Source organism: Nicotiana sylvestris, chromosome 3 (assembly GCF_000393655.2).
Source record: "Nicotiana sylvestris chromosome 3, ASM39365v2, whole genome shotgun sequence".
In the NCBI taxonomy this organism is placed as follows: Eukaryota; Viridiplantae; Streptophyta; class Magnoliopsida; order Solanales; family Solanaceae; genus Nicotiana; species Nicotiana sylvestris.
In genome coordinates, this window is record NC_091059.1 from 217015507 (window position 1) to 217043354 (window position 27848).

Sequence of the window (27848 nt, forward strand, 5' to 3'; positions counted from 1 at the left end):
AAAAGAGTGGATTGCTTCTTGAACTATAATAGCATTATTAATAGCCCGTTGACCGTGGTGGAAACTGCACTAAGTAGGGGTGATAATTTTATTATGGAAAGGTCGTATCCTATTGACAATGTTTTTGTGATTGTCTTGTAGATTATATTACAAAGACTAATAGGTCGATAATGAGTGATGTATTGAGGGTTTTTTATTTTAGGAATGAGGGAAACATAAGTCTTGTTAATTTTAGGGTCAATTGTTAGGGTTTGGAAAGCTTGTGAGCAGATGTTAACGATCGAGGGACATGTGTCCGCCCAATATTTCTGAAAAAAGATCGGATGAATACCATTTGGGCCTGGTGCCTTAAGTGGCTTAAAAGAATTAATAGCTTTGTGTATTTCGATCGTATTTAGATCTCTACTAAGGAACTCTCTATCGAGAATATTGAGAGTGCTTAGATTATAGGTAAAATAAGCAAGTTACCTCCTACAACCAAGTGAAAACTTCCTCATATTCTTATCTCAATTCGTATAAGTTAAACTCTTTTTCCCAGCAAAACCACCAACTATAGCTCAGAAGAAGAAAACAAGCTCTATGAATGGCCTCAAAAGCTAAAACATGGAGACAATAATTAAACCCCAGAAAATATCTTCTTTAAAATATTTTTAAAAACTGAAAAGATTCAAAATTAAATCTCATATATAAAGATAAATGTACTCGATCACTATCCCTTTCATGTTCTTCAGTCAACTTTTCCTTTCTGGCCTTTCTAGTTGTTACTCTTACTAAACTAATTTCTGAGATACTCCACTTTCAACTATTAAAGCGTAAGGAGGGTTTTTAAAAATGTAAAATAAGGCGAAATCATCCAAGTTTTGGGGATTGGATAGGGTGCTTGGAATTTTCAAATAAGCTTGTGACATCATTGTTTGATTAGTTGAACCAAACACTCAAATTATGCTGCTTTTCTTAAGTGCAATAGTGATTAAAAAGAAAATCAGAAGCGCGCATTAAGCGCGGGTGCCAACACATGAAACTGACTCAAATTAAAAATACAAGCCGCCACCAATTCTAGTCATTTGTCTATTCAAGACTTGGATACGTTCCTTTAATTTATTCCGTGAAACAATGGAGAAATTTAGAGAAGAAAACGAAAGTTGTGATAGAGTTGTAAGTACTCCTTCATCCTTAATTAAATGTCTCGCTAAATCTAAACAGTTAGATATGAGAACTGAAAATATATGTTTGGCATAACATAAGTCATTTTTTCAGAAAATTATTTTAATGAATTGAGAAATCATTTTGTGGTATTAGTTGCCAATAGATACAAAATGTCGCTTCAATAAATCATGACTAGTTAACTAATTGAGTCACTTGGAAAGTTTAGGTATACAAGCGCATTAGTAATTTGAATTAAAAAATAAAAATCATTTTCCTGTTGTAATAAATTCCCTCCTTTTTGCAATATACTACGAGAGCTTGATGATTTTCCTCCAGTGCATGATATAATTAATACTGGTTAATTAATTTATAAGAGACTTGTAGATATGTTTCATATTAGGACTACAGGAGATCAGAAAGAGCTACTATTTCTGGCGAACTGGGTATATTCCTAATTCCTTCTGAGGTTATCCAAGATTTTCCAAGTCTTATTTTGACTTGAATGCAACTTATTAATTAACTCAAGGGTGCCAAAACTATTGTTGTTGTTGATGATATATAATGATTAAAGTATTAGGAGTATTTATTTTCATCGCCACTATGATTATCATCATTATTTTTTGTTGTTATTATAAGTTGTTAGAAAAATGTTGATTATTGTTCGCACATCATGTAGTGCTGACGGATATGTTAATTTTTAGCAAAATATCTTCTCCATCCATAAAAAAGTCGAACATTGGTCAAGAATACACCATGGCATGCTGTTGATAAGCATCGAATCCATAATCATTTAGAGAGATTATATTACTATGCTAGGGCCGGAGCTAGAGTGTCGAGACCGGCAGAGGCGGATCCAGGATTTAAATCTAACGGGTTTAACTTTTAAAGTTTTTAGTATTGAACCCATTAGATTTTTAAAGTTATGGGTTCATATCTACTATTTTTGTAATTTTAATGAATTTTTACACATAAATTTTTATTCCGTGTCAAAAGTTATTGGTTCAGTTGAACCCGATGATACTACACTACATCCACCACTGGGGAATGTGTTTAACTGAACTGACTAGTAGTTTTGGTTCAAGCTCTATATGTATCATAAAAAATTATTGGATATTGTACAAATCATTAATTTATAACTTAAAAGGATTAGAATTTCGAACCCACGAACTTGAAATCCTAGGTCCACATACTAAACATTATTTCTTTATAATAATAATAATAAAAAGAGCAGCCCGGTGTACTAAGCTCCCGTAATGTGCGGGGTCAGGGAAAGGCCCGAATCAGAAGGATCAATTGTACGCACTTTTACTCTGTATTTCTACAAGAAGCTATTTCTAAGGCTTGAACCCGTGACCTCCTGGTCACACGACATCAATTTTACCAGTTACGCGAAAGCTCCCCTTGAAGCCAAACTATACCAACAGCCTCAAGCACTTCAGAAAACTTGTGATTTGATTAATCATGCTTAATTAATTTTTGGTCAAACACTAAAAACATGTGACAGTTGTGAGCATGAGAACATGGCAATTTTGCATCCACAGATAGAAGTAATTTTACATAAGCCACGTAGTATAATAAAACCTAATTTAATATTGCAGATCATTGCAGTATACTTTGGACCTAAAAATATTATAGCATATTCTAGAAAACAAAATACTCATCACTCTTTTATATAAATTGATAGTTAGGCAATGCATAAAGCAGTCAATCATTATAAGTATAGCATATTTTAAAAAAAGTACTTTTAAAGATTTGGGAAGTCCTAAAAAGCAAATGACAAAGAATTCAAAGGCCTAACCTATGCCTAATTTTATTCCCTAATTTCCAATAAGAACCATTCTTCTTGTGCCAAGTAAAGCTGTCTCATTTCATGGTTATGTGTTGGAACAAAAGAAACAGGGGTAAGCCTAATCCAGAGTTTAGAGGTCAACCCTAGAGTTAATTAACTAAACCAGAGTTTAGTTAAATTTTATTGCTTGGATCAATTGAGAGTAGCCAAGTGTATATTTTGGTTATTGTATGCCTATATATATATGGCGGCACTAACTATTTTTTTTCATTGGGCAAATTTTGGTGGCTGATATGAATGTTGACTATTTAAGCCAATCTGAACGGTTCAATGTTGAGAAGATTTATAATTTAATTTTTAATTCCTTAAGAAACGCAATCTTGGACAGGTGGCCCTCCTATAATTGGGTTTCTTTCCTGAATAAGAAAGTTATATTGTTGCTATTTTTCTAAGAAAATGAAAGGCCACTGTCTTTTTTTGGTTTTTATTTGGTTTTCTAATAAAAGTAAGAGATGTGAGATAAGCTGGTAGTCCAATTGCAGCTCTTGAAAGCAAATTATTGCAATTTCATGTATTTTAAGTTAGAACGATATTTTTTATTTTTGTATATAAAAAGGAAGTACATCTTAGGACTTCTGCCATATGATTATACCGTTTATAGTCATTCAGAAATAGGATACATATGACTGCACATTGATAGCAAACATTTAAAACGATCATTTTTTTCGAAGCTGCTTATTACAACAGAGTTTTCTAGTTATCTATTTGTAGGCATATAAATTTTATTAAAATTAAATTCATAAAAGAATTTGGGTTATATTTTAAATTCAAGATATATTGGTCTAAATAAATATTATAGGCTAATATAATTGGATTAATTATATAAATCCAATATATATAGATTAAATAAATAAGTCTTAATCCATTGGGCTAGCCCATTTAATTGGGCTAAAGTGATGAGCCTACTCCATCAGACCCAAGATGACATCTTCCTAGAGGCCAAATGCCACGCATGAAATGACGTGGCACGCTAAGTCAAACGGAAGAGCTAATAAGATCATGCCACGTGTCAAAATGACAAGGCATGCCAAGTTAAATTAAAGGGCCAATGAAACCGCGCCTTGACATATGCAAGTGACATGTTCTAGCCGTACAAATGCGGCCTTGTCGCACTTCAATATGATTGGTTGGAAAGAACTTGTTCTTATCATAACTCTTCTCTCCCACAACTATAAATAGGGGTCTTCATAACTCAGAAAAGGCACAAGAAGTTATAACAAGAAGCAAGAGAGAGCTCGTGGATCAAACGCCACAAATTTCTCTACAAGTTTCAAGCTTCAAGCAATCAAATTCAAGCTCAAGAATGAAGAACAAATCAAGGTCAAGTTCAAGCAATCAAGCTCAAGCTCAAGAACAAGATCATCGTTCGTGGCAACAAACACACATTCAAGATCAAGCTCAAAGGCCCTTGAATTTATTTACTATTGAAAAGAAGAATCAGAGGATTCATAGAGATTGTAACACTTAAATATTTAAAATAAAATATTACGATTGTTACAATATTTTTCGGTCTTGATTTTATTTTCTCGACGCAATTTATTGTCTACACTATTATTTTTGTGCACTATTTGAACAACAATCATCGTAATTTGTAAGGTTAGGCTTTTAAAATAAAATATTTAAGTATTACTTGTTACGACCCAATTTTCCACCTTAGGATGTCGTGATGGCGACTAGTCTCTAAGATTAGGTAAGCCTAACAAACAAGATAATTAGAACGAAAATAACGACTAAAACAAGATATAAACGAACAAGTCTCATAAGAATCTCAATACTGAACCACAATACAATATGTTCTCAAAATCCGGTGAGACTGAGTCATAAGCTCTACAGAAAAGTACTAAGATCTCAATATACATCACTGTCTAAATAAAGGATAAACAATATTAATATGGGACAACAGAAGGTGACTCTAAGGCCTCCGGACGTCGAGCAGGTGTACCTTGAAGTCTCCGAACGTAGCTAATCAATCGCTAGCGTCCAACACAAGCTGATGTACCTAGATATGCATAAAAATGTACAAAAGCGTAGTATGAGTACACCACAACGGTACCCAGTAAATATCAAGCCTAACTTTGTGTGGGGGTAATTACCCCTTAGAAATTGGTTTCGAAAAACTTAGTCGCACCGGCTGATGTTTTTATCAAACACAAGACATATGTATCAATATGTGTTTTACTTTAATTTGTAAATATTAAGACTAACTTTTTAAATTTAATTTCAATATTGAGTGCGGATAAGTATTTACCCATATGCCTTCATCACTTAATAAAGATGCTTTCTCCTGTCTAGGGATGTGCATCGGTCGGTTCGGTTCAGTTGTGAATATTATCGGTTTAGCATATCGGTTATCGGTTTACAAATATGATAAACCAATAACCAAACCGATAAGATATCGGTTATCGGTTAATCGGTTATCGATCATTATCGGTTCAGCTATTGATTTACCCGATAAGATATAACTCAATCTAGAGTTAAGCAAAAAAGAGAAGACAATTTACTGGAGTTAAGCAAAAAAGAGAAGAATTCACATATAATATACTACTCATTTCTGCGTTCTGGCCACAACTAATATTTGAACCATGCTTCATTTTGAAAAATTCAAGTCCTGTACAATTTCTAAAATTGATACTACAACTCTACAAGCATTCCATCCCGAGTTCACAGGAAATAGCAGTTAACATGAATATAAATAACATTTTTTTTGGTTTTCTGCCAAAAAATTGAATTTTGAAGATGAATTGATGAAGAATTGAATCAATGTCTGAAAAAGGAACTGTGAAACTTCAATCTTGAATGCGGCTGGAAAAATTGAAAAATAAAGAGAGAATGAATCCCTAGATGTATTTATTAAATCATAATTTATTAAATTTTATTGGGTTATCGGTTAACCCGTTAAGAAACTGGGAAACCGATGCCCCAACCGATAACCCAATAGTAAAAACATACTAAACCATTATCTAACCGTTAATTCAATAACCCGATATTGATATCCCAATAAGCTTTTTCTGTTCGGGCTATCGGTTATGCCCGGTATATGCCCAGCCCTACTCCTGTCCTTTGGATTTGCTTATTATTAAGCACGTACATATTAGTATTACAGTTTCCATTGAACCAGTTATAGATCTTTGCTACATGGTTCTTGGATTGATATGAGAAATTTCCATTAAAATTTAATTGTTAGTATCATTACTGTTTGTCTATATATTACATGTAGTAAATGCATCTCTTTAATCATATTGACGAGTTCACACTAAGCTTCTTAATTTGTCTAGGTGCAAATTCGACCATTTTGAGGATACATGACGATGAATTATTAAGTCGTGTTCACACTATCATATTCATTTACAAAGCAAATTAAAGTATCTTAATTTAGTTTGATGTAACAAATGTTTCATGCATTGTCTAAATTTAATTCATGCATATAAAGGATAGGAAACGGCAAGTCTACAATTTTAATTCAATATGGAAGCATTTTATTTTTTCTCTTTCTTTCCCATCTAGTATTAGAATCTCCAACGGTCTCACATTTTTTCATTTTTCCTCAAAGGCAAAAACTTGATTTAAATTTAGCTAGTGATTGGATGTGTACATAGGACCTCCCAAATATAAAAGTATTCTCTCGCTCTACGCACATACACACACAGTGTTACAGCTAATACACATAAAGACAATGACGATAACCCTGATATACGAAAGATGCTAGAAATATTTGTATTAGTACTCACATATATATATATAATAATAATAATAATAATAATAATAATAATAATAATAATAATAATAATAATAATAATAATAATAATAATAATAATAATAAACGGTGATATTTCCAGTCTGGGTTTCGAGAAATCTTTTCTTTCTATTCACATCAATGATGGGCCTAGCAAATACTGGGAAAACGCCTTTTTATTTTAGGTAATAAGTAGTATATATGTTTCCAATAAGGTCCCTTGAAGAACATGCTTCCCAAAATTACTTTGCAACTATTCCCTACCTTATTTTTAATTTATATGACATAGTTTGACTATGATATAAAAATTAAAATATAAAAAAGACTTTGAAAACTTGTAATTTATTAATCTCCGTCTCAATTATGTGATATTTACTTTTCAAAATTCAAACTATGTAAACTTTGACGAGTATTTAAATATGTATTTTTTTCATCATATTAGCATGAGAATAATTAAACTTTTACTACTTTTCGTATTGAGTATCTAAATTTTAGGTTGAACGTAATAAGTCAAAATATTGACTCTCCAGAAGCAAAAAATATAACATAAATTGAGGCTGAGGAAGTATATAATATTGCAGTGGAGTAATAAACATGGCAAAAATATCATGCAATAGTAAGCTTTTTGTAAGTATATAAAAGACAGTTGAAGATGAGTCCAAAACTCATTTAACTGAACTTCCTATAGCCATATCCTAACCATAAATTGTCTTCTTAATAATACCTTTCGGCTTTATTTTTGCATCTTCTCATTGGCCCTAGCTAGCTACTTCTTTAGTGCTTCATGTAACTAATAGTAGTATCTAATTAGCTACTTAGTTGCAGAACTGCTTAACAGAAATTTCTGTTCATGAGAAAAAGTCCCTTTTCATACATACCAGAATCTTGTTAAAAGAAACTTTGAATTAAGTAAAACATACGTAAATGTTTGAAACACACCCAGTATTTACACTAAACTGCATTAGTATGAGGTAGACAATATATATAAAGACACATGTTATGTATTTGTTGAATTAGCACAAATGATAGGTGTGAGTGTAACATCGTTGTTTGGATCAAAGGTACAAATTAAAAAGAGTCTTTTTTTATTGAAGTTTCGTATCATTGTCAATTGAAAGTATGAAAAGGCTTTAAGAACCTTAGACTTTTTCGACTAATTTTCAGCTTTAAACGTGTCTAATCTGAAAACTAACAGCATGGAGATTCTGTTGAAATAAATATGGGGTTAAAAATGGTAATTGTCACTTTGTTAAATGGGATTTAAGCTAATTTCAGGTAGATGATGTAAACCTTCTCTCTAATCTCTTTTGTTAATTTATTTCATCAAGACAACCCGTTTTCACACGCTCCAAAGTCAAATATTTTGTATAGAGAAGGTTAATTTAGGAAAATCATTGAAGAATTCTATTAGAAGAATGTAGGAGAAAGATACATATTGAAAGCAACCTTAATTACTTTTTATTTTAATTTTTTTTTTTAAAAAAAATAATAAGTCATGTTGGATATACAGTTGAAACAACCATGAGAGCAACAAATTGAAAGCTTCATCAACAACCACTATTACACAACATAAATTCCAAATATAAATAAAATTATATGATCCAAAGAAAATCATGACTTTAGTTAAAAATAAGTATACGACAAAAGAAATTTGACAGAATTACATGCATAGTTTAAGGGGATGAAATGCATTTAGTCAAATATAAAAAGGGAGGAGGGTGTAAAGGTTTATATGAGAAGGCAGAAAAAAGAGTTTTAAGCAAGAGAAGGCCAAAAACAACCTCCCCCCACAAAAGTTCCTTAGAGCTCACGTTTCTATCTCTCCCCCAAAAACCAGTATTTATGGCCTTGTTCTCTTCTTCCCTCTGCTTTTTTTCAATCTTTCATGTCACTTAAATGGATCGTTTTCTTCACTTTTCTCATTTCTTTCCCACTTTCCCTTAAACTTTTCTGAAAGACCAATTTAGTCAGAACCTTTTTTTAAATTCATTAGTCTTGATATAGTAGTCTTTCTCGTTGTTTTTATAACTGTTTGACAAAAACCCATTAGTCTGATTATTTAAAAAAATCATAAATTTTACAAAGGGTGTGTAGGGGTTAAGGTTTTAATGATGATGGAGAATTTTTCTGGAGTTGTTAAGGAGGATGATCAACAGCAGCAGATGGAGCTTCCTCCTGGATTTCGCTTTCATCCAACTGATGAAGAGTTAATTACTCATTATTTGTCTAAGAAAGTTGTGGATATTGATTTCACTGCTATTGCTATTGGAGAAGTTGATATGAACAAAGTTGAACCTTGGGAGCTGCCATGTAAGTTGATTTCTCCACTTTTCCTTTTGCAAATTCTTTTGTTTTAATAATAACAAGAGGGTCTATCGGAAACAGCCTTTTTACCCTTCGATATAGGAGTAAGGTCTGCGTACAACTACCCTCCTCAAACCCCACTAATGTGATTTCACTTGTCGTTGTTGTTTTGTTTTAGTATAACATTTCTGTGTTGCTGCTGATTTTTTTAATTTTTTCCTGTTTGTGGTTTGTTGGTAAATGTAGGGAAGGCAAAAATTGGGGAAAAAGAGTGGTATTTTTTTTGTGTGAGAGACAAGAAGTACCCAACTGGTCTCAGGACAAACAGAGCAACTGCTGCTGGTTATTGGAAAGCCACAGGTAAAGACAAGGAGATTTTTAGAGGAAAATCTCTTGTTGGTATGAAGAAAACTCTTGTTTTTTACAAAGGGAGAGCTCCAAAAGGTGAGAAGACAAATTGGGTAACTCATGAGTACAGATTAGAAGGAAGATTATCACTTCACAACCTTCCCAAGACAGCAAAGGTAAGGGATTGTGTTTTTAAGATTAAGATGTATGAATCTGAATATTCAGGCATTTATCCTTTCACATAATTCTTTGTTTATGTTGTTTTGACAATTGCAGAATGACTGGGTCATATGTAGAGTATTTCAAAAGACAACTGGTGGAAAGAAAATTCATATTTCAGGGCTTATGCAATCAAACTCTACAGGAAATGAAATGGGAAATTCCCTTTTGCCACCATTGACAGATTCATCACCCAGTCACGTGCACTGCTTCTCCAATTTCCTTACTGCTCAAAAAAGTGAAGAAAACATGATCAATTATTTCGACACTTCTGCTAATTTCGCTCCTCTCTCGAATCCTATAGACATTTTCCCCAGAAATTCTCTCCCAAATACAATTTCCTGGAACCAAACAGTCCCTTTTCCTCAACCAGGTTCATTTCCTGTACAAGATCCTGTAAGTCTTAGGAATTTGCTTGAGAATTATGGGCAAAACATGCAGCAGAGTTTCAAAAAGGAGAAGGATATGGTCAGTGTATCACAAGAAACAGGTCTAAGTACAGATATGAACACTGAAATTACATCATCTGTTGTTCAACAGGATCTTGATTGCCTCTGGACTTACTGAAATTCTTGACAGAAAAAGAGCAAAATAAGCTAAGGAAAAGCAGAGAGATGAGTAGCTTCAGTAGTACTACTAGTTATTATGGTGTGGAATTAATTGTTATGTGTATAGATTTTCTAATCCCCTAAGTTGCATTCAACATAGTAAACCTAGTTATGTCACAAAATATACTTATCATATAGAAGTATGTTAAATTTTATTTTTTCCCCCTTTTTTCCCCACTTCCAGTTGTCTCATTACTGCTAGTATTTGTTATTGTGATATTGAATTTGTAAAAAAATTAGTATAGTACTGAACACTGTTAACATGTGACTGTATGAGATCAAGTTGGTGACTTACTGATCTTTTATTGTGTTCTTTTCTCTTTGAAGCTACCTTTGTTGTATATGGATTTTAGCGGTTGCTTTATCCAAACTTTTAGCTTCTACTTGAATTTTTCATTAAATTTAATTAATTAATTCAATCAAAGAACATTTTGTGGGGACTTCAAAATCAATATGCCGTGGACCCTCTTCTTCCCCCACAATTTATGTGTAATTGTGTCATGATTAGGAGATAATCTCAAAGTACTTTAGGACCACTTCAGATGTCAAAACATGGTACAAACCACGTGTGTCTTCTTTTTTTAATCTTTTTGACAAAGTACAATACTCAATATTAATTGTAGGAATTAGTTGCATTAGGACCATCTCTTCAACGAACCAAATGTCATTGGATTAGTTGTAATTTGTAAAGACAGTAATGTTGGCAAGTTCAAATGGATTATGTCAAGTTGAGTTAGAATTTGGAAATACAAAATAAATACAAATGTGGTTCTTGCCACGCATTAAATTAGAAAACAAAACAGTTCGAGGCGTTAAGCATGACGAAGTTCTGCCGTTTGAATTTTTCCTTCATGCTTCATTAGTCCCACATGTAAAACAAGGGATTTAATTCACTATTAGTCCCCGGTGAAAGACGTATTCAAGATTTCAATTCTATGAGTTGATGACTCAAATTCCAACTAACTCAATACATCACCTTGTTTAAGTTATGACTCATAGTTCAATATTTCTTTATAAGTACAGTTAATTTACACCGATAAATCCAAGTTTAGGCTAAAAGCTATGGGTTCAAATGAACCCACAAGGCTGGATCCGCCCTTGCCTTCAGTCAAGCAGAGGCCAATGTAGTGTTGAGCCAACGAGTTCAATTGAACCCATAACTTTTGACGCGAAATAAAAAATTATAACTAAAAATTCATTAAAATTACAAAAATAGTAGATATGAACCCATAATTTTAAAAATATAATGGATTCAATGCCATAAACCTTGAAAAGTGAACTCATAAGATTTAAATCCCGGATCCGCCTCTCCAGTCAAACTTAGTTTGTAAAATGAGTGACAAAATTGAAAAGAATAAAGAGAAAAACTTGTAACTATTGAGAATATGAAAGTTTCACAAAATCTGTCACAAAGATATATAATTGACAAAATGGAAATAAGGTTGCTAACTTCATATTCAATATTCACAAAAAATATCATGGCATATCATCAATTGTTGACAGAGGTTTCCTTATCATGGTATTTTAGTGATGTGACAATTGACATAACTGGCAACATGTCTATTTGGTGGTGTGTTATGTTTCCAACTAAAGCTAATTAAGGTACCATTGTCCAGAAAACACTGAAAAAATGGAACTTTATAAACATATGGTAAGTTCAGTGCCAACTGAAGAACTCCAGAACCAGAAATATGAGTGATAGTAATTTCTGGTAGTATTCCTCTATATGTTCTTTTCTATGTGAGTGACATAAAAAAAAGAATTGCTAGTCATTGTCCTTGTCCCTACTCAGATTACAGATATGCTCTGTTAAAATGGTATTACTCCAATTATTACTTTTATACTTAAATTTTGAGCAAGGGCGGCTCAAGGGTAAAGCCACTCAAGTAATTGCTTAAGGCCCCATATCCCAAAATTTTCTGGTACTGTATTAAATAGTTGTATTTGTATTTGATGATTTTTTTTTAAAATATTTAATATATATATATAAAAAAGTATATCTTTCATAAATAAGGAAATTATGGGACCGATAAAGATAATTTGGGAATAAAAATAGTAACTTACGTGTGAATATATTTCTTATCTCCTTTATATATTATGATTATTATCACAAGACCCGCGTTACTTTTATTACTTTCTCTTTAAACTAGTTTTTACTTAATCTTTTATATTCCTTTTAGCCTTTCTAGACTTATAAGTCCACTGTCTCATAAAATATTCTGCCAAATATGATAGCAGAAAGAAATTTCGAACTCTTTTTTTGTCAAGCTTTCCCGGTATTGCACCAAAAATATTGAAATAACAAAAGTAATATCAAGTTATCTATGACTATTTGTTAAACTAGGTTCAATTGTTCTATACTTTTTTTATTACTTTCATCTAAATTTTTTTTTAATATCTTTTGTTGTAAGTATATGTATTATCTTTTTTAATTTATTAGAATTTTAATATGTCAACAAAGAAATATGAATTCGCAAATTAAAAATACCAAAAAAAGAGAGAAGAATTCAAACTTTAATACAGTCCCCAAAAATAGGAAGAATTTATGGTAGATAAACAAATTACTAATATAATTGAGCTAGAAGAGAATGGAATCCAAGAAGAAGAAGAAGTTGGTGAGAGTTTAACAAAGATATTTTAGAAAATCTGAAAATCCTAAAAGAATTGAATAATCACTCTAGAAAGTAGAAATATATATATATATATATAAAATCCTAGTTAAGAAATCGATTATAAATAAATTATTAAAAAACTTACATCTCAAAAAGTTAGAAAAATAAACTTTAAAATAAAATTTTATTAAATGAGTTTTTAAATATGGAAAAACTTAGGGCCCTTCGTTGAAGTTTGGTTTTAGGCCCCGAATACTGTTGAGCCGCCCCTGATTTTGAGGTGTGCACTCTTCAGTTTTTAATGAAAAACTCAAACAAAAAGGAGTAAATATCTTTTTTATATTTTAATTGACTTGCTTTTCATTTCCGAATATTTTGGTTTTTCAATTCAATTTTCAGTTTCAAATGAAAATTTAAAAAAGACAGAAAAATTAATGAACCTTAATTTTCTTATTGTTTTTCCAAAAACTTGTATATCTATCGTTTAATATTTCAACAAATTATTTAAATAGTAAATTTAAGTACAAAGAATGGTAATTGAAACAATCAATCAGAAGTCAACAGATGCAGAACCCAAAAAGCAAAGTGCTGAAGTTATTTCTTTTCGGTATTTTCTTATTTACACATTAAAAACCTATACAAACAGATCAAGTAACACAAAACCGAGTGAAAACAGTGAATTCAGGTGACTTTGACCTTTCACAGTTAAATTCATTCATTCATTCAACTCCGTTGACATATATTTGTACATTGGATGATGACGCTGCAATTCCGAGACCTTGTTCATACTCTCATAAGGGTGTATATGGACCGGGTTGGTTTGGTTTTTTATCAAAACTAAACCAAACCAATTATATCGGTTTGGATTGGTTCGGTTTTGTCGAGTTTTCGGGTTTCTTTTGTTACATGAATATTATTTCTATTTTACTTTGTAAAAAATTATAGATAAAGCTTTGACAAGTGAATATATGTTTAGTAAATATAAAAAAAATTGACAAACATATGATCTATTAAAATATTCTAATGGGAGAATTTTTTTAGTAATACATGATAGTTATTTTCTTATTAGTCGTCTAACAATAATTTTTCGTTACTTTACGTTTTCAAGATTAATACATGAGACGATCCAAAATATTTCTACATTTACTAAAGAAAATTCACTATAAAGTCAATATAAATAAAATTTATATATTTATATGTTGGTTTGGTTTTGGTTTTTTTACTCAATACCAAACCAAGTTAAACCAAACATAATCGGGGTTTTTAATCAGTTTGGTTTGGTTTTTCGGTTTGGTGCGATTTTACGGTTCGGTTTAAACACCCTTACCAGGGATGGCCCGACAAGTTTTGTGGCCTAAAGCCAAACTTTATGAGGGACCTTAATTTTTTAAAGAAAATTATTTATTTATTTGAAGTTTATTTTTCTAGCGTTTCTTATATACAAAGTTATTAATAATTTTCTTATAATGAATAACTCCTAATAAGTCTTTCTTAGTTGACAATCTTTTAACCTTTATTGAGACATTGTTAGATATAAGATGAGATTTTATCAATTTTAATTTTTTGAAAATTTCTTTCCGCCGAAGCGACGGACACAAGAGTTATTAACATTATTCCATAAGTACAATAGACCCGTGTGGTCCGACCCTTCCCCGGACCCCGTGTATAATGGTAGCTTAATGCACTGGGCTACCCTTATAAGATAGGCATTGGAAAAAGAATCAATATTTTTTATTTGACCTAGTGTATCCATTAAACTGTTATCTTCTAATTGTACTATTTTTATTAATATTTTTAATCCCGAAAATAAATTTAAACCATCAATATCGAATTCATTATTATACTTTAAAGAACATTCAATATTAAGGCAATATTTTTTTAAATTTACATCATCTAGTGATTTTAATTTTTATCGCTAAATAGAAAATCAAAAATATTTTCATATGCTTTGAATTGTTCAAATCTATTTTAGAGTAAAAAAATAACCGTGTGTACTATGTATAAAGTAATCAACTCCAAAGGACTCTTCGAAAGATTTTGAGATTCTCTTCAAATTGTTAGTTCCTATATATCATATGTTTCTTACAAAATTCGGGTTCGATATTCATTTCAAGTGCAATTTTCTTGGTAGAAATCATAACAGTTACAAATTCTTCTTCCCTATACCTATTAAAGAAAAAAATCAAACTTTTTCACTTGACATAACCTTTTTTTTAAACTTATATATAGCCTATGTGTAATAAAAAAATGAGGCCTCCACAAATATGAAACTAAAGCAGTTACTTTACTTGCTTTACGGAAGGGCCAGCCCCGACCCTTACTCTCATCAACTGTACTTCTTTAGCAAAGAAAAACGAAGGAATATTATGAATCCAGTTATATTTCATTCTTCACTTTGATCCTTTTAGCTGGAAACCGACCGAAAGATAAGGTACGTATTTTTTAAATTTAATCACATGAATTCATACTATATCATTTAAAAAAAAATATACTGCTTAATAGCTTACTCTATCAAACCTATTACATAGATGATATTTTGTCTTCCCACGGGGTCAACAAGTTGGCAAAGGTTGTGAATTGTGACTTATGATTTCAGCTGCCATTTTATTGGAGAATTGTGTAGCCAATAATAACGCGTCTGACAGCTAAGAATACTGCACATTTAATTTTATTTTATGTAATTATTTTTGGAACTTGGAATACTAAACGTTATCCAACATTCTCACGTGATCCAACTATAGTACTAGTCATTAATGCTCTCATTGACCTCATTGAAAGCTAATCATGCATGACCTTCTTTAGTAGACTAATTACAACAACAACAACCTAGTATAATCCCACTCAGTGGAGTCTGGAGAAAGTAGTGTGTATGCAGACCTTACCCCTACCCTAGGGTAGAGAGACTGTTTCCAAATAGACCCTCGGCATCCTTCCCTCCAAGAACTTCCCACCTTGCTCTTGGGGAGACTCGAACTCACAACCTTTCGGTTGGAAGTGGGGGTTGCTTACCATCAGAGCAAGGTAAACTAATTAAATTTGTTAAAATCAAGCCCCATTTTCCGATATTCACACAAACAATCATTGATGTCCTAAGTTCTCAAGCAATGCTTCCTCCGGTTCAAAATAAGTGATTTTTTGATTTTCTTTTGTGGTCCAAAATAAATAATTTTTTCAAATTTCAAGAATGAATTAATTATTTTTTTCCTACATTATCCTTGGAGTAAATAGTGTTGGAATATGTATTAGGAGTATTTATGTGAGATAGTAAAGGTTAATATGGTCAATTCGATTGCTAATTAATGCTAAAAGGTGGATTTCTTAATCTGTGTGAAAATATCCAAAAAATCACTTATTTTGGACCGGAGGGAATATAAATTACGATCATGATGAAAAAGTAATTAATTTTAGTACTATTAGTGGCGATTGCGTTAGGAAATTAAAGACAGAGTTTTAATTTTAGTTTTTGTTTTGGTAAAATAATATTTTGTGTTGCAATTTGATTAATTAAAATGATTTGCGTTTGTTGGACAATTTGTTTTGGATAACATATTTTCTGAACGACAAAATAAATATTTTTGAAAACAATAAATAAATGAAATTCTTTCCGGTCCAAATAAGTGTTACCTTAACAGAACCAATTTGATCCAAAAGAAATGCCCCTTTAATAAACTAAAAAGGTGTTGAATTTTTTTCTTTTCAAATTTCTTCAAAGAGAAAAATGGTTGTCATGATTAAACTTTAATAAATCTAAAAAAGGAAACAACGAAACCCACAGAGGAAAAGAACGTAATAGAAACGAGTGGACAAGTGGAGGACAGTTAAGTCATTTTGGCAAATGGCCAACCTCCATACCATAATCATAATACCAAACCTTGACGTGGTTGTTTTGTTCTCTGTTTTTTGTATTGTCCCTCGATGAGGTCATTAGAATTAGGTTTCTCTAACGGTGGACACGTAAGCAAATGGGACCCACTCGATCATTTCCAAATAGGACACGAGGTTCAGGTTTTCTTGTTTGCGTCACTCTTTTGGTGGCTAACGAACTGGTCATGACTTTCTGGCCACCACTCACTTGCCACGTAATATCATTTGTGGGCCCACCTCCATGCTTTACCATTCTGCTCAGGTGGTTCCCACGTGCTTGCGTAATAAATATTTTTCCACGTTTAATAAAAAAATTTAAGGCTGAAATTTAAAACTAGTATCGAGTTATTGTTAGTAGAGTAATATTGCTAAAACCTTTGTACTTCGTATGACGTAAATCCAAAATCTAAAATCGAATCAATAAATTCTGAACACCATATGATATACAAGAAAAAGGTATATGAACTTATTTATTCGTAAAACGATACAGATGAATTTATAGCGTGGTTTATAGATAAGCAAATTAATTTGATCCCAAAATAATAAGTAAATTAAGTAAATACAAAAAACTTAGCGTTGAAATCGAGGTAAAATAGCAGACAACTTGGTTCGGAGAGCAAGGCTTTCGAAGACAGCAAACAGATTATTGTTAGAAAAATAAAGTATTATTTAGCTTGAATTAATGTGTAGCATAAGTTTGTCAGAAATTTTCGTGTCCTACAATGGTTGTTGAAGTCACTATTTATAGCTAGTTAAACCTGGGGAATAAGATCCTAGGGTCAAGCCCTCTTAAATGACAATAATGAGGGCCATCGATGAATATGCAACGGTAGACTATGAATGCCAAAATTCTCTGTACCAGATGTGTATTTAATGATGAGGAATATTCTTCATTGAATGCCATTTGATGACAAATATTTGTTTGCCTCCGTTAATAATATTCCCTTCGGGGCCTACCCGATGTCAATCGAAGTCGTTGCCTTCGGTCTTGACTTCCATTTGTTTCGTCTTCCGTCTTTCCCCGACTCCACGTGTCATTCTGTTATTCGAGTATTTAATACGAACGAATTTTACCCTATATAGAACCTAATGTTATAGTTTCACATGCCAATGCCATGCACGGACCATCCTCAAATTAATAGTTATGTCAGGTGTCAAACGGAATATATTAGCAATAACACTAGGAATTTACCAAAAATACTCAGAAACATAATCTCAGTGTCAATGAAAATTAAGATAACCAACTTCTATCCTCATTCTATAACTAGTTTAAGTTGACACGATTATTATGATGAATAAAAAATTATTTTAAAGAGGTAAGATAACGTCTTAACAAGATTACAAATAACAGTTATTCGAACTTGATATAATTTTAAAATGATTAATGACATAAAAGGGTTGTTTGCAAAAAATTATGTTGACTAAAAAGGATAATTAGGTTGGACAAATCTAGCAAATGGACAAATGAAGAAACGTTAGCGTAATGATCATAAATCAATGTAATACATACTAAAAATGTTCTCTCTTTTCCTTGGGTAATTACTATTTGATAACTAAGGTGTAATGCAAGATTGGAGATGCAAACAAATAAATTTGTCAAGATAAGGTATGGAAATATTGAAGCTTATCCTACAGCATTTTTTTTAGCATAAAGTCGTTTTGTTCCGATAGAAATCTGCATGCACGGTGTGAAACGAGGAGAAGTGAGGACGCTAAAAGTTCATTTATTATTCTTCTGTTAGGGATAGAATTCTATTTAGAATGAATGCCTATTTTGTAGAGAGTTTTACTTTGTGGCTAAGTCATTTTTCCCCTATAAATAGAGGGGTCTTACCCCATTGTAAATCATCCCAAAGTTCAATAAGAATTTCCCCTCTCTCTTTCTCTGCAATATTGTTCTTCTACTTTTATTGTTTTATAACACGTTATCAGCACGAGACTCTACCGTCTCAAGAAGCTCTTTGAGAAGATTAAGGTAAATTTTTCTCTTTTTAATTATGACTGACATTATGAAAAGAAAGTTCGTTGCCCTTGAAATTTCGGGCAAGAACTATATGACATGGGTGTTGGATGCTGAAATCCATTTAGATGCAATGGGTCTTGGAGACGCCATTAAAGACAAAACTAAAGCATCCACCCAAGACTGTGCTAAGGCCTTGATTTTCTTGCGTCATCACCTTGATGAAGGGTTGAAAATAGAATATCTCACATTCAAAGATCCATTTGTTTTGTGGAATGGCTTAAAGGAAAGATATGACAACTTAAAGTTGGTCACTCTTCCACAAGCACGATATGATTGGGCTCATCTGAGGCTCTAAGACTTTAAGTCTGTTTCTGAATATAATTCTGCAATGTTCAGAATTACTTCTAAATTGAAACTTTGTGGAGATACTATCACTGATTATGATATGCTTGAAAAAACGTTCACAACGTTTCATGCCTCCAATATGGTCTTGCAACAGCAATACAGAGAGAAAGGTTTCAAGAAGTACTCTGAGTTGATTTCTCTTCTCCTTGTGGCTGAGCGAAATAACGACTTGCTCATGAGAAATCACGAAAATCGACCCACTGGGTCTACACCATTGCCTGAAGTGGATGAGGTGTATTCCCATTATACTAAGCGTGGAAAAGGTCGTGGCCCTATTCGTGGTCGTGGTAATGGTCGTGGTCGTAGCCGTGGATAACGAAGAAATTTTCCTGGTGTTAATCACCCCCAAAGAAAAATAACCACCAAAAGTGGAAAGGGAAAGATGAGAAGCCAAAGGCAAATGGTTCAGAAACCGAATGTTATCGTTGCGGTGGAAAAGGGCATTGGGCAAATATTTGTCGTGTACCAAGACATTTGGTTGAGCTTTATCAAGCATCTCTAAAGAACAAAGGCCCTGAAGCCAATTTTGTCTCTGACAATGATTTTGATATCACCCACTTGGATGTGGCAGACTTCTTTGAGCGCCTTGATGGAAAAATAGACCACTTGATCGGTGATGGATCCGTGGTTAAAGATGATTGAGTAGTTCAATTTTTATTTGTGTCTGTTCGTAGTAGTTAATGAATAAACTTCATGTAATTATAGTTTTTTGCATGAGTAGTAGTCATTAGTACCAATAAGTACTATTTATTTTATGTAATACTGTTAGTTAGTTTTAATTAAATACGGTAATATTATTTTTAGCATATGGTTCAAAAATAAAAAGTACATTACTGTTTCCGTTGAATTGAGTATTGTCTTCTTTGTGAATACTACCGGTCAAAATTTGCAAAGTTGATTATTTTGTCCAGTAGTATCAAAATCCTGTTAACTCCTCATTTTTTTATCATGTTACTTTATCGAATAATGAATACTGTTACTTTTATATAAAAAAAGAAGAAGAACATTATCACGTTAGTAGGACAAAGTCCAAATTGAATTGGTTTCAAAAGATGCAATCATTACGGAATAAGCAAGACTACAACAGTGCTCGTTCAATGATATATTTGTTGGATCTCTATCATTGATTTACCTTCGTTTTTTTTTCTTTTTCTGTGAAAATACTAATGTTTATTCACGTATTTCTTTTGTATGTCAAACAATGGGAAGCAAATATGGATATTCCACAAAGAAAATTTGGATCAAAGTTCAATTGTAAAAATATTTGTTTAATTGATTCATGTACGACACATACAATATTCAAAGAGAAGAAATATTTCTCTCATTTAAATATGTGTAAGGCAGATGTTACTACAATTTCTGGTAGTAGTAAATTAATTGAAGGCTCTGGAAGAGCTACTATAACTCTGCCTAAGGGAACAATACTTATCATAGAGAATGCAATGTTCTCCTCCAAGTCCAAGAGGAACTTGTTGAGTTTTAAAGATATCCGACGAAATGGATATCATATTGAGACAATAGATGAGAATAATCTTGAATATCTCATCATTACCAAGAATTTCTCTGGCCAAAAGAGAGTTATTGAGAAGTTCCAATCTTTATCTTGTGGCCTGTATTGGACAAGAATTAGTGCAATTGAGGCACATTCTACCGTAAACCAAAAGGTTACTGATTCCAATACTTTTGTACTTTGACATGATCGATTGGGACACCCTGGATCAATTATGATGAGACGAATTATAGAAAACTCAAATGGGCATTCATTAAAGAATTTAAAGATTCTTTTAAATAATGAATTTTCTTGCACTTCTTGTTATCAAGGCAAGTTACTTATTAGACCATCACCAACAAAGGTTGGAATTGAGTCCCCTGCATTTTTGGAACGTATACAAGGGGACATTTGTGGACCTATTCACCCACCTAATGGGTCGTTTAGATATTTTATGGTCTTAATAGACACATCTTCTAGATGGTCTCATGTGTGCCTATTGTCATCTCACAACCTCGCATTTGCAAAATTAATAGCACAAATAATTCGACTACGGGCACAATTTTCCGATAATCCAATTAAGTCTATTAGACTTGATAATGCTGCTGAGTTTTCATCCCAAGCATTTAATGATTATTGCTTATCAATTGGGATAAAAGTGGAACATCCTGTAGCTCATGTTCACACTCAAAATGGTCTTGCAGAGTCTTTAATTAAACGTCTGCAATTGATAGCAAGATCGTTACTCATGAAAACGAGGCTGCCCACTTCTGTTTGGGGTCACGCCATTTTGCATGCAACAATGCTAGTTCGTCTCAGACCGACAAATTATCATAAATATTCCCCGTTGCAATTAGTTTTGGGCCATGAACCTAATATATCCCATTTAAGAATTTTTGGATGCGTAGTATATGTGCCTGTAGCACCGCCATATCGCACCAAAATGGGTCCGCAAAGAAGGTTAGGAATATATGTTGGGTTTGAATCACCCTCCATTATTCGCTATCTTGAAACATTAACGGGGGATTTATTCACTGCTCGATTTGCAGACTGTTGATTCGATGAGACATTTTTCCCAAAATTAGGGGGAGAAGTTGGTGAAACCAAACGGGAATTTTTGTGGAAAAATCCATCATTATCTCATTTTGATCCACGTGCCTCTATTTGTGAAAAAGAGGTGCAAAAGATTATCCATTTGCAGAGAATAGCAAATCAAATGCCAGATGCATTTACGGATTTGAAAAGGATAATAAAATCATATATCCCTGCAGAGAATGTTCCAATCCGTATTGATGTCCCTGTTGGACAATCTTCTAGTGTCATAGCTAATGAGTCAAAAGCACGCCTAAAACATGGTAGACCATTAGGTTCTAAGGATCGAAATCCTAGAAAAAGGAAAACAAATGATCAAAATGACACTACGAAAGAATCTTACGAAGAAATCCACGATTTAATAAATTCTAAGAATCGTGAGGAAACCACTGAGCCCGAGACTCAAGAAAATAAGGAACTATCAATAAATCCAATCGATATTGAGACAAATTTGAATCGAGTGGATATAGTGGTGGATTATGTCTTTGCATATAATGTTGCATCTAGCATTATGCAAGAAAGTGAGGATCTTGAACCTCAATCTGTTGGAGAATGTCGACAAAGACTTGATTGGCCAAAATGGCAAGAAGCAATCCAATCAGAGTTGAATTCACTTGCAAAACGTGAAGTTTTTGGGTATGTAGTCCAAACACCTAATGGTGTTAAACCTGTTGGCTATAAATGAGTTTTTGTATGCAAGAGAATTGAGAAAAATGAGGTACAAAGATATAAGGCACGCCTTATTGCACAAGGATTTTTACAAAGGCCTGGTGTCGATTATGAAGAGACATATTCACCCGTTATGGATGCTATAACTTTCCGTTATCTCATTAGTTTTGTTGTGCATGAAAAGGTTGACATGCATTTAATGGATGTTGTTACCGCCTACCTTTATGGCTCATTTGATAATGAGATATACATGAAAATTCCCGATGGATTTAAAATGCCAAACACACATAATTCAAAGTCCCAGAAAATGTTTTTAATCAAATTGCAAAGATCGTTGTATGGTCTAAAGCAATCAGGACGAATGTGGTATAATCGTCTTAGTGAGTATTTATTAAAGGAAGGCTATATAAATGATGCCATTTGCCCATGTGTTTTTATGAAGAAAACAACATCGAAATTTGTTGTACTTGCCGTATATGTTGATGACATAAACCTTATTGGAACTCCTATAGAACTCCAAAGGGCAATTGATTATTTAAAGAAGGAATTCGAGATGAAAGATCTTAGAAAGACAAAATTATGTCTTGGTTTGCAAATCGAACATTTGGCAAACGGAATTTTTGTTCATCAATCTACCTACATAGAAAAGGTATTGAAATAGTTTTACATGGATGAAGCACATCCATTAAGTACTCCGATGGTTGTTCGATCACTTGATGTGAATAAGGATCCATTCCGACCTCAAGAAGAGAATGAAGAGCTACTTGGTACTGAAGTACCATATCTTAGTGCAATTGGTGCACTAATGTATCTTGCCAATACTACAAAGCCTGACATTACTTTTTTAGTTAACGTCTTAGCAAGATATAGCTCTGCTCCCACAAGGAGACACTGGAATGGAATCAAACACATATTGCAGTATCTAAAAGGGACTACCGATATGAGCTTATTTTATGGCAATAATTGCAGTCATGATCTTGTTGGTTATGCAGATGCTGGATATTTATCCGATCCACACAAGTCTCGATCTCAAACAGGTTATGTGTTTACCTGTGGAGGCACTGCTATATCTTGGTGATCGACTAAGCAATCAATTGTGGCTACTTTATCTAATCATGCCGAGATAATTGCTATTCATGAAGCAAGTCGAGAGTGTGTGTGGTTAAGGTCTATAATACATCTTATTCGAGACAAATGTGGTTTGAAATGTGACAAGTTACCCACAATTTTGTATGAAGACAATGCAGCGTGCATAGCTCAATTGAAGGGAGGATTCATTAAAGGAGATAGGACGAAGCACATTTCACCAAGATTATTTTTCACACATGATCTTCAAAAGAATGGTGATATCAATGTGCAACAGATTCGTTCAAGTGATAATATGGCTGATTTGTTCACAAATCCTCTACCGACGTCAACCTTCAAGAAGCTAGTGCACAAGATTGGGATGCGAAGACTCAAGGATGTGAATTGATGCTCTCATCAGGGGGAGTTAATGCGCGTTGCACTCTTTTTCCCTTACAAGGTTTTGTCCCACTGGGTTTTCCTTGCAAGGTTTTTAACGAGGCAACCAAAAGGCGTATAGTTAGATATGTGTACTCTTTTTCCTTTACTAGATTTTTTTCCCATTGAGTTTTATTTTAGTTAAGGTTTTAATGAGGCACATTACTTATCGAGTAGACAGTCAAGGGGAATGTTATGAATAGAATCTATTTAGAGTGAATGTCTATCTTGTAGAGAGTTTTACTTTGTGGCTAAGTCATTTTTCCCCTATAAATAGAGGGGTCTTACCCCATTGTAAATCATTCCAAAATTCAATAAGAATTTCCTCTTTCTCTTTCTCTGCAATATTGTTCTTATACTTTTATTATTTTATAACATCTTCCTCGTTTTTTCTTATTCTTTCACTATATTAAATTTAGTTCAATCATTATCTTCCTCTTGTCACATTGGTATTATCCCACGTGCCTTTACAATTGTTTATTAATTACCCCGTCCGTCTCTTATTATCAGTCTTGGTTATTAAAAAATATTGTCTCAAATTACTATTTGTTACTTTAGAAGTTCAAGGTAAAATTGATTTTTTTTTACCCTTAGTAATAATTATCATTGAAGATTACAAACACTTCAATTATGGATAATTGTTTAAATACTAATGAAGAAAGATTTAATATTAAGACATGAATAAAGAAAAAGCAATCAAAATCACATCTTAATTAATTTTTTTTAAGGGGTGTGTACAAGAGAACCATGACATATAATATGAGACTCAAGGAGTATATATTAAGCATTTATAAAAAGACCAAAACAAGAACTAACTGATAGGACAGTCGTCAACACTTACATTTCAATTCTGGCCATGCTGAATTGAGAAAAGCATATATCTCTTGGACTTCGCATGTTTAGCCAACATATTTGTGGTCATGATAATATTTTATTTGATTTTCAGCATGCGAACATTTACATCAAAGTTGACAAATGTTGAGCAAAATCTGGGAACTAATTGAATTAGGCAGAACATGGACTCATGGGTACTTGCTTCATTTACGAATTTCCTGAATCTACTATTGTAGGAAGAGTTTCATGTCATCATCTCATCATGTTTTTAAAGTGGGTACTATATAGGAAGATGCACAGAGTCAATTTTGGGGTTCAAGTCAATGAAAGCTATGAACAGGTTCACTGAATGTTGGCAAAATCTGCTGTTCAATTAATATTTCAGTGGTGGCTCTAGAGCACGTTGGTATAATCCAATTGTCTGGGGCATAATATCAAAGGCGGCTCTAGTATTTTATAACATGGTGCACCAGTAAAAAAAAAAGGAAAAAATAAATAAAGTATTAAGTGGAACTGATCCTTATCTAGATAAATAACTTCGCATTCAACCAAATGCACCATTTCGTCTTTTTGGAGCAGGGGTGTCAGTAGGTAATATTAGATCAAATCTAAAATATGTACATAAAATATCTAGTTTGGTAGAGAGACTGCGGTTCACGTGCCCCATACATTGGGCTATAGATCCGTCCCTGGGGCAGATGCAGCTTTGCAATACCAGATTGTCACGACCCGAATTTTCCACCCTCGGGAGTCGTGATGGCGCCTACTAATATGAGCTAGACAAGCCGACTGTTCAAACAAATTACCTTCTTCAATTTTATATTCTTTAACAATTATAAAGCAATAACGTGTAGACAGCGGAAATTACCATAAGCGGAAGAAATACAGTAAACTATCTGAAATATGTATCTAATACAACTATTTGAGTCTCGACCACCCAGAACTAGTGTCATAGTTTCACAGACGATCTAAGAATACTACGTACAAGGTCTGAAAGATAAAAGATGCACAGTTTCTAAACTAAGTAAATGAAACAAGAGTAAAGGGATAGAGGGAGACACCAGGGCCTGCGGACGCCTGCAGGACTACCTTGGATCTCCGTGTGGACTGAAGGCAGCCACCCAATCTACGGTCCAAAAGCCACTGCTGTGGGATCTGCACACAATGCAGAGTGTAGTATCAGCACAATCGACCCCATGTGCTGGTAAGTGCCTAGCCTAACCTCGGCGAAGTAGTGATGAGACTAGGACCAGACTACCAAATAAACCTGTGCAATTTAACTATATACAATGGAAAAGAAAAACAATAATATAAAGTCAAGTATGGGAGGGGTAACATGCTGCGGGGGAACTATCAATTTAGAATAGAAAGACAACAGGTAATTGAAAGAAACAACATATCTCAGATATCAACAAAGAATTAGAAATCAATAAGTGCACGGCATCACCCTTCGTGCTTTTACTCTCGTCCTCACCAAAGCAATCAAGTAATGAAAATGTGCACGGCATCAACCTTCGTGCTTTTACTCTCGTCCTCACCCAAGCAATCAAGTAATAAAAATGTGCACGACATCACTCTTCGTGCTTTTACTCTCGTCCTCACCATATAATCAATATAATCAGCACGGAATGATACATCGTGCGGCACGGCGTCATCCTTCGTGCTTTACACTCTTTCCTCACAAATCATACACGACATCACCCTTCGTGCTTTAACTCTCTTACCAAAAAAATATACGGCATCACCATTCGTGCTTTAACACTCTTCCTCACCCAAACAACAATCACAAATAATATGACAAGGAAATAAATGAAATTACAATAAAAATCCCGGCAAGGAAACAATAGTTCAGTAATCAAGTCCTGGCAAGGAAACAACATCATAAGAAACATCAACATCCCGGCTAGGGAGATAACATTAAAAGTAACAAATTATCGGCAAGGGAGATAATATAATGATTCTCTTCTCTTTTTTACTTTTACTTCTCAACTCACTTCACAACTTGAGCCAATGCTCTAAAAGGTTCAATTACCACTTATACTTTCACATTTCATTGTACAACTTGAGCCAACGCTCCTCAATGTTCAAATGTCACAATTACTTCCACAAACTTTGCCCAACAATAGAAATCATCATCAAGGCATGAATAATACAACGAAGTCATAATAATCACAACATAAGACTCACGGGCATGCTTGACACCAACGTATAGATACTCATCACCATGCCTATACGTCGTACTCGACAAATACCACGTAGCAAATAGGACTCGACTCCTAATACCTCAAGCTAAGGTTAGACCAAACACTTACCTCGATGCCACAAACACAATTCAAGTCTCTATTATCGCTTTACCTCTTGATTCCACCACCAATTCGCTCGTATCTAGCCACAAGTTACTTAATTACATCAATAAACGCTAAATGAATCAATTCTAATACATGAAAATAAGTTTTCTAAAGTTTTACCCAAAAAGTCAAAAATTGCCCCCAGGTCCACATGGTCAAAACCCAAGGTTCGAACCAAAACCCGATTACCCATTCCCCCACGAACCCAAATATATAATTTATTTTGAAATCGAACCTCAAATTGAGGTCCAAATCCCCAATTTTTGAAAAATCTAGGTTCTACCCAAAACACCCAATTTCCTCCATGAAAATAATTGATTTTGAGTAGAAATCATGTGAAAAGATGTTAATGATGGAAGAAAATGAGTTAAAATTGACTTACAATCGATTTGGAAAAAGAGTTGTCTTTGAAAAATCGCCTAAAAGTGTTTTGGTTTTGAAAGAGTTTGAAAAATGAAAGATTTTCGGCTAAGTTATAAAATTGCAGGTTGCAGATATCGCAATTGCAACCAGGGTTCGCAATTGCGAACCCAGACTTCTGCTAACCTCGCATTTGCGAACCCTGAGGAAAATCAGGCCTCTTCGCATTTGTGACTATGCCTTCTGTTGATACCCAATTTTTCCCTATATATTTTTTATACTCAAAATACTTTCAAAATAGCATGTGTATGCATATATAAGCATTCCCAAGTATTTTGGTATTTTTCCAAAATTTTTAAAGATTTTCAAAACCAATTTATTGTCTATTTTAGTAGTACAAAATCCAATAATTATTTCCAAAATAATCAATTTTGGTGAATAATTTATTTTATTCCCATATTTATACCAAAATATAGTTAAGATAATTTTTTATATATTTTTA

The 27848-nt window shown here is 33.2% G+C and overlaps 1 protein-coding gene across 1 annotated transcript; it reads left to right on the forward strand.

Annotated features, from left to right (window-relative positions):
* The first annotated feature begins 8466 nt into the window (after positions 1–8466).
* Positions 8467–10520, forward strand: LOC104218999 (NAC domain-containing protein 100-like). Its single transcript, XM_009769624.2, has 3 exons — positions 8467–9038; positions 9279–9556; positions 9657–10520. The coding sequence occupies exons 1-3, from the start codon at positions 8837–8839 to the stop codon at positions 10164–10166; spliced, it is 990 nt and encodes a 329-aa protein (XP_009767926.1). The 5' UTR covers positions 8467–8836; the 3' UTR covers positions 10167–10520.
* The last annotated feature ends 17328 nt before the right edge of the window (positions 10521–27848 follow it).

What these genes read in the sequence shown, in the direction of transcription:
- LOC104218999 (XM_009769624.2), top strand. Translation starts at nt 8,837, where the DNA reads ATGATGATGGAGAATTTTTCTGGAGTTGTTAAGGAGGATGATCAACAG. An exon ending in TGAACCTTGGGAGCTGCCAT is followed by an intron (nt 9,039 to 9,278) that starts GTAAGTTGATTT and finishes TGGTAAATGTAG; the next exon opens with GGAAGGCAAAAATTGGGGAA. An exon ending in ACCTTCCCAAGACAGCAAAG is followed by an intron (nt 9,557 to 9,656) that starts GTAAGGGATTGT and finishes TGACAATTGCAG; the next exon opens with AATGACTGGGTCATATGTAG.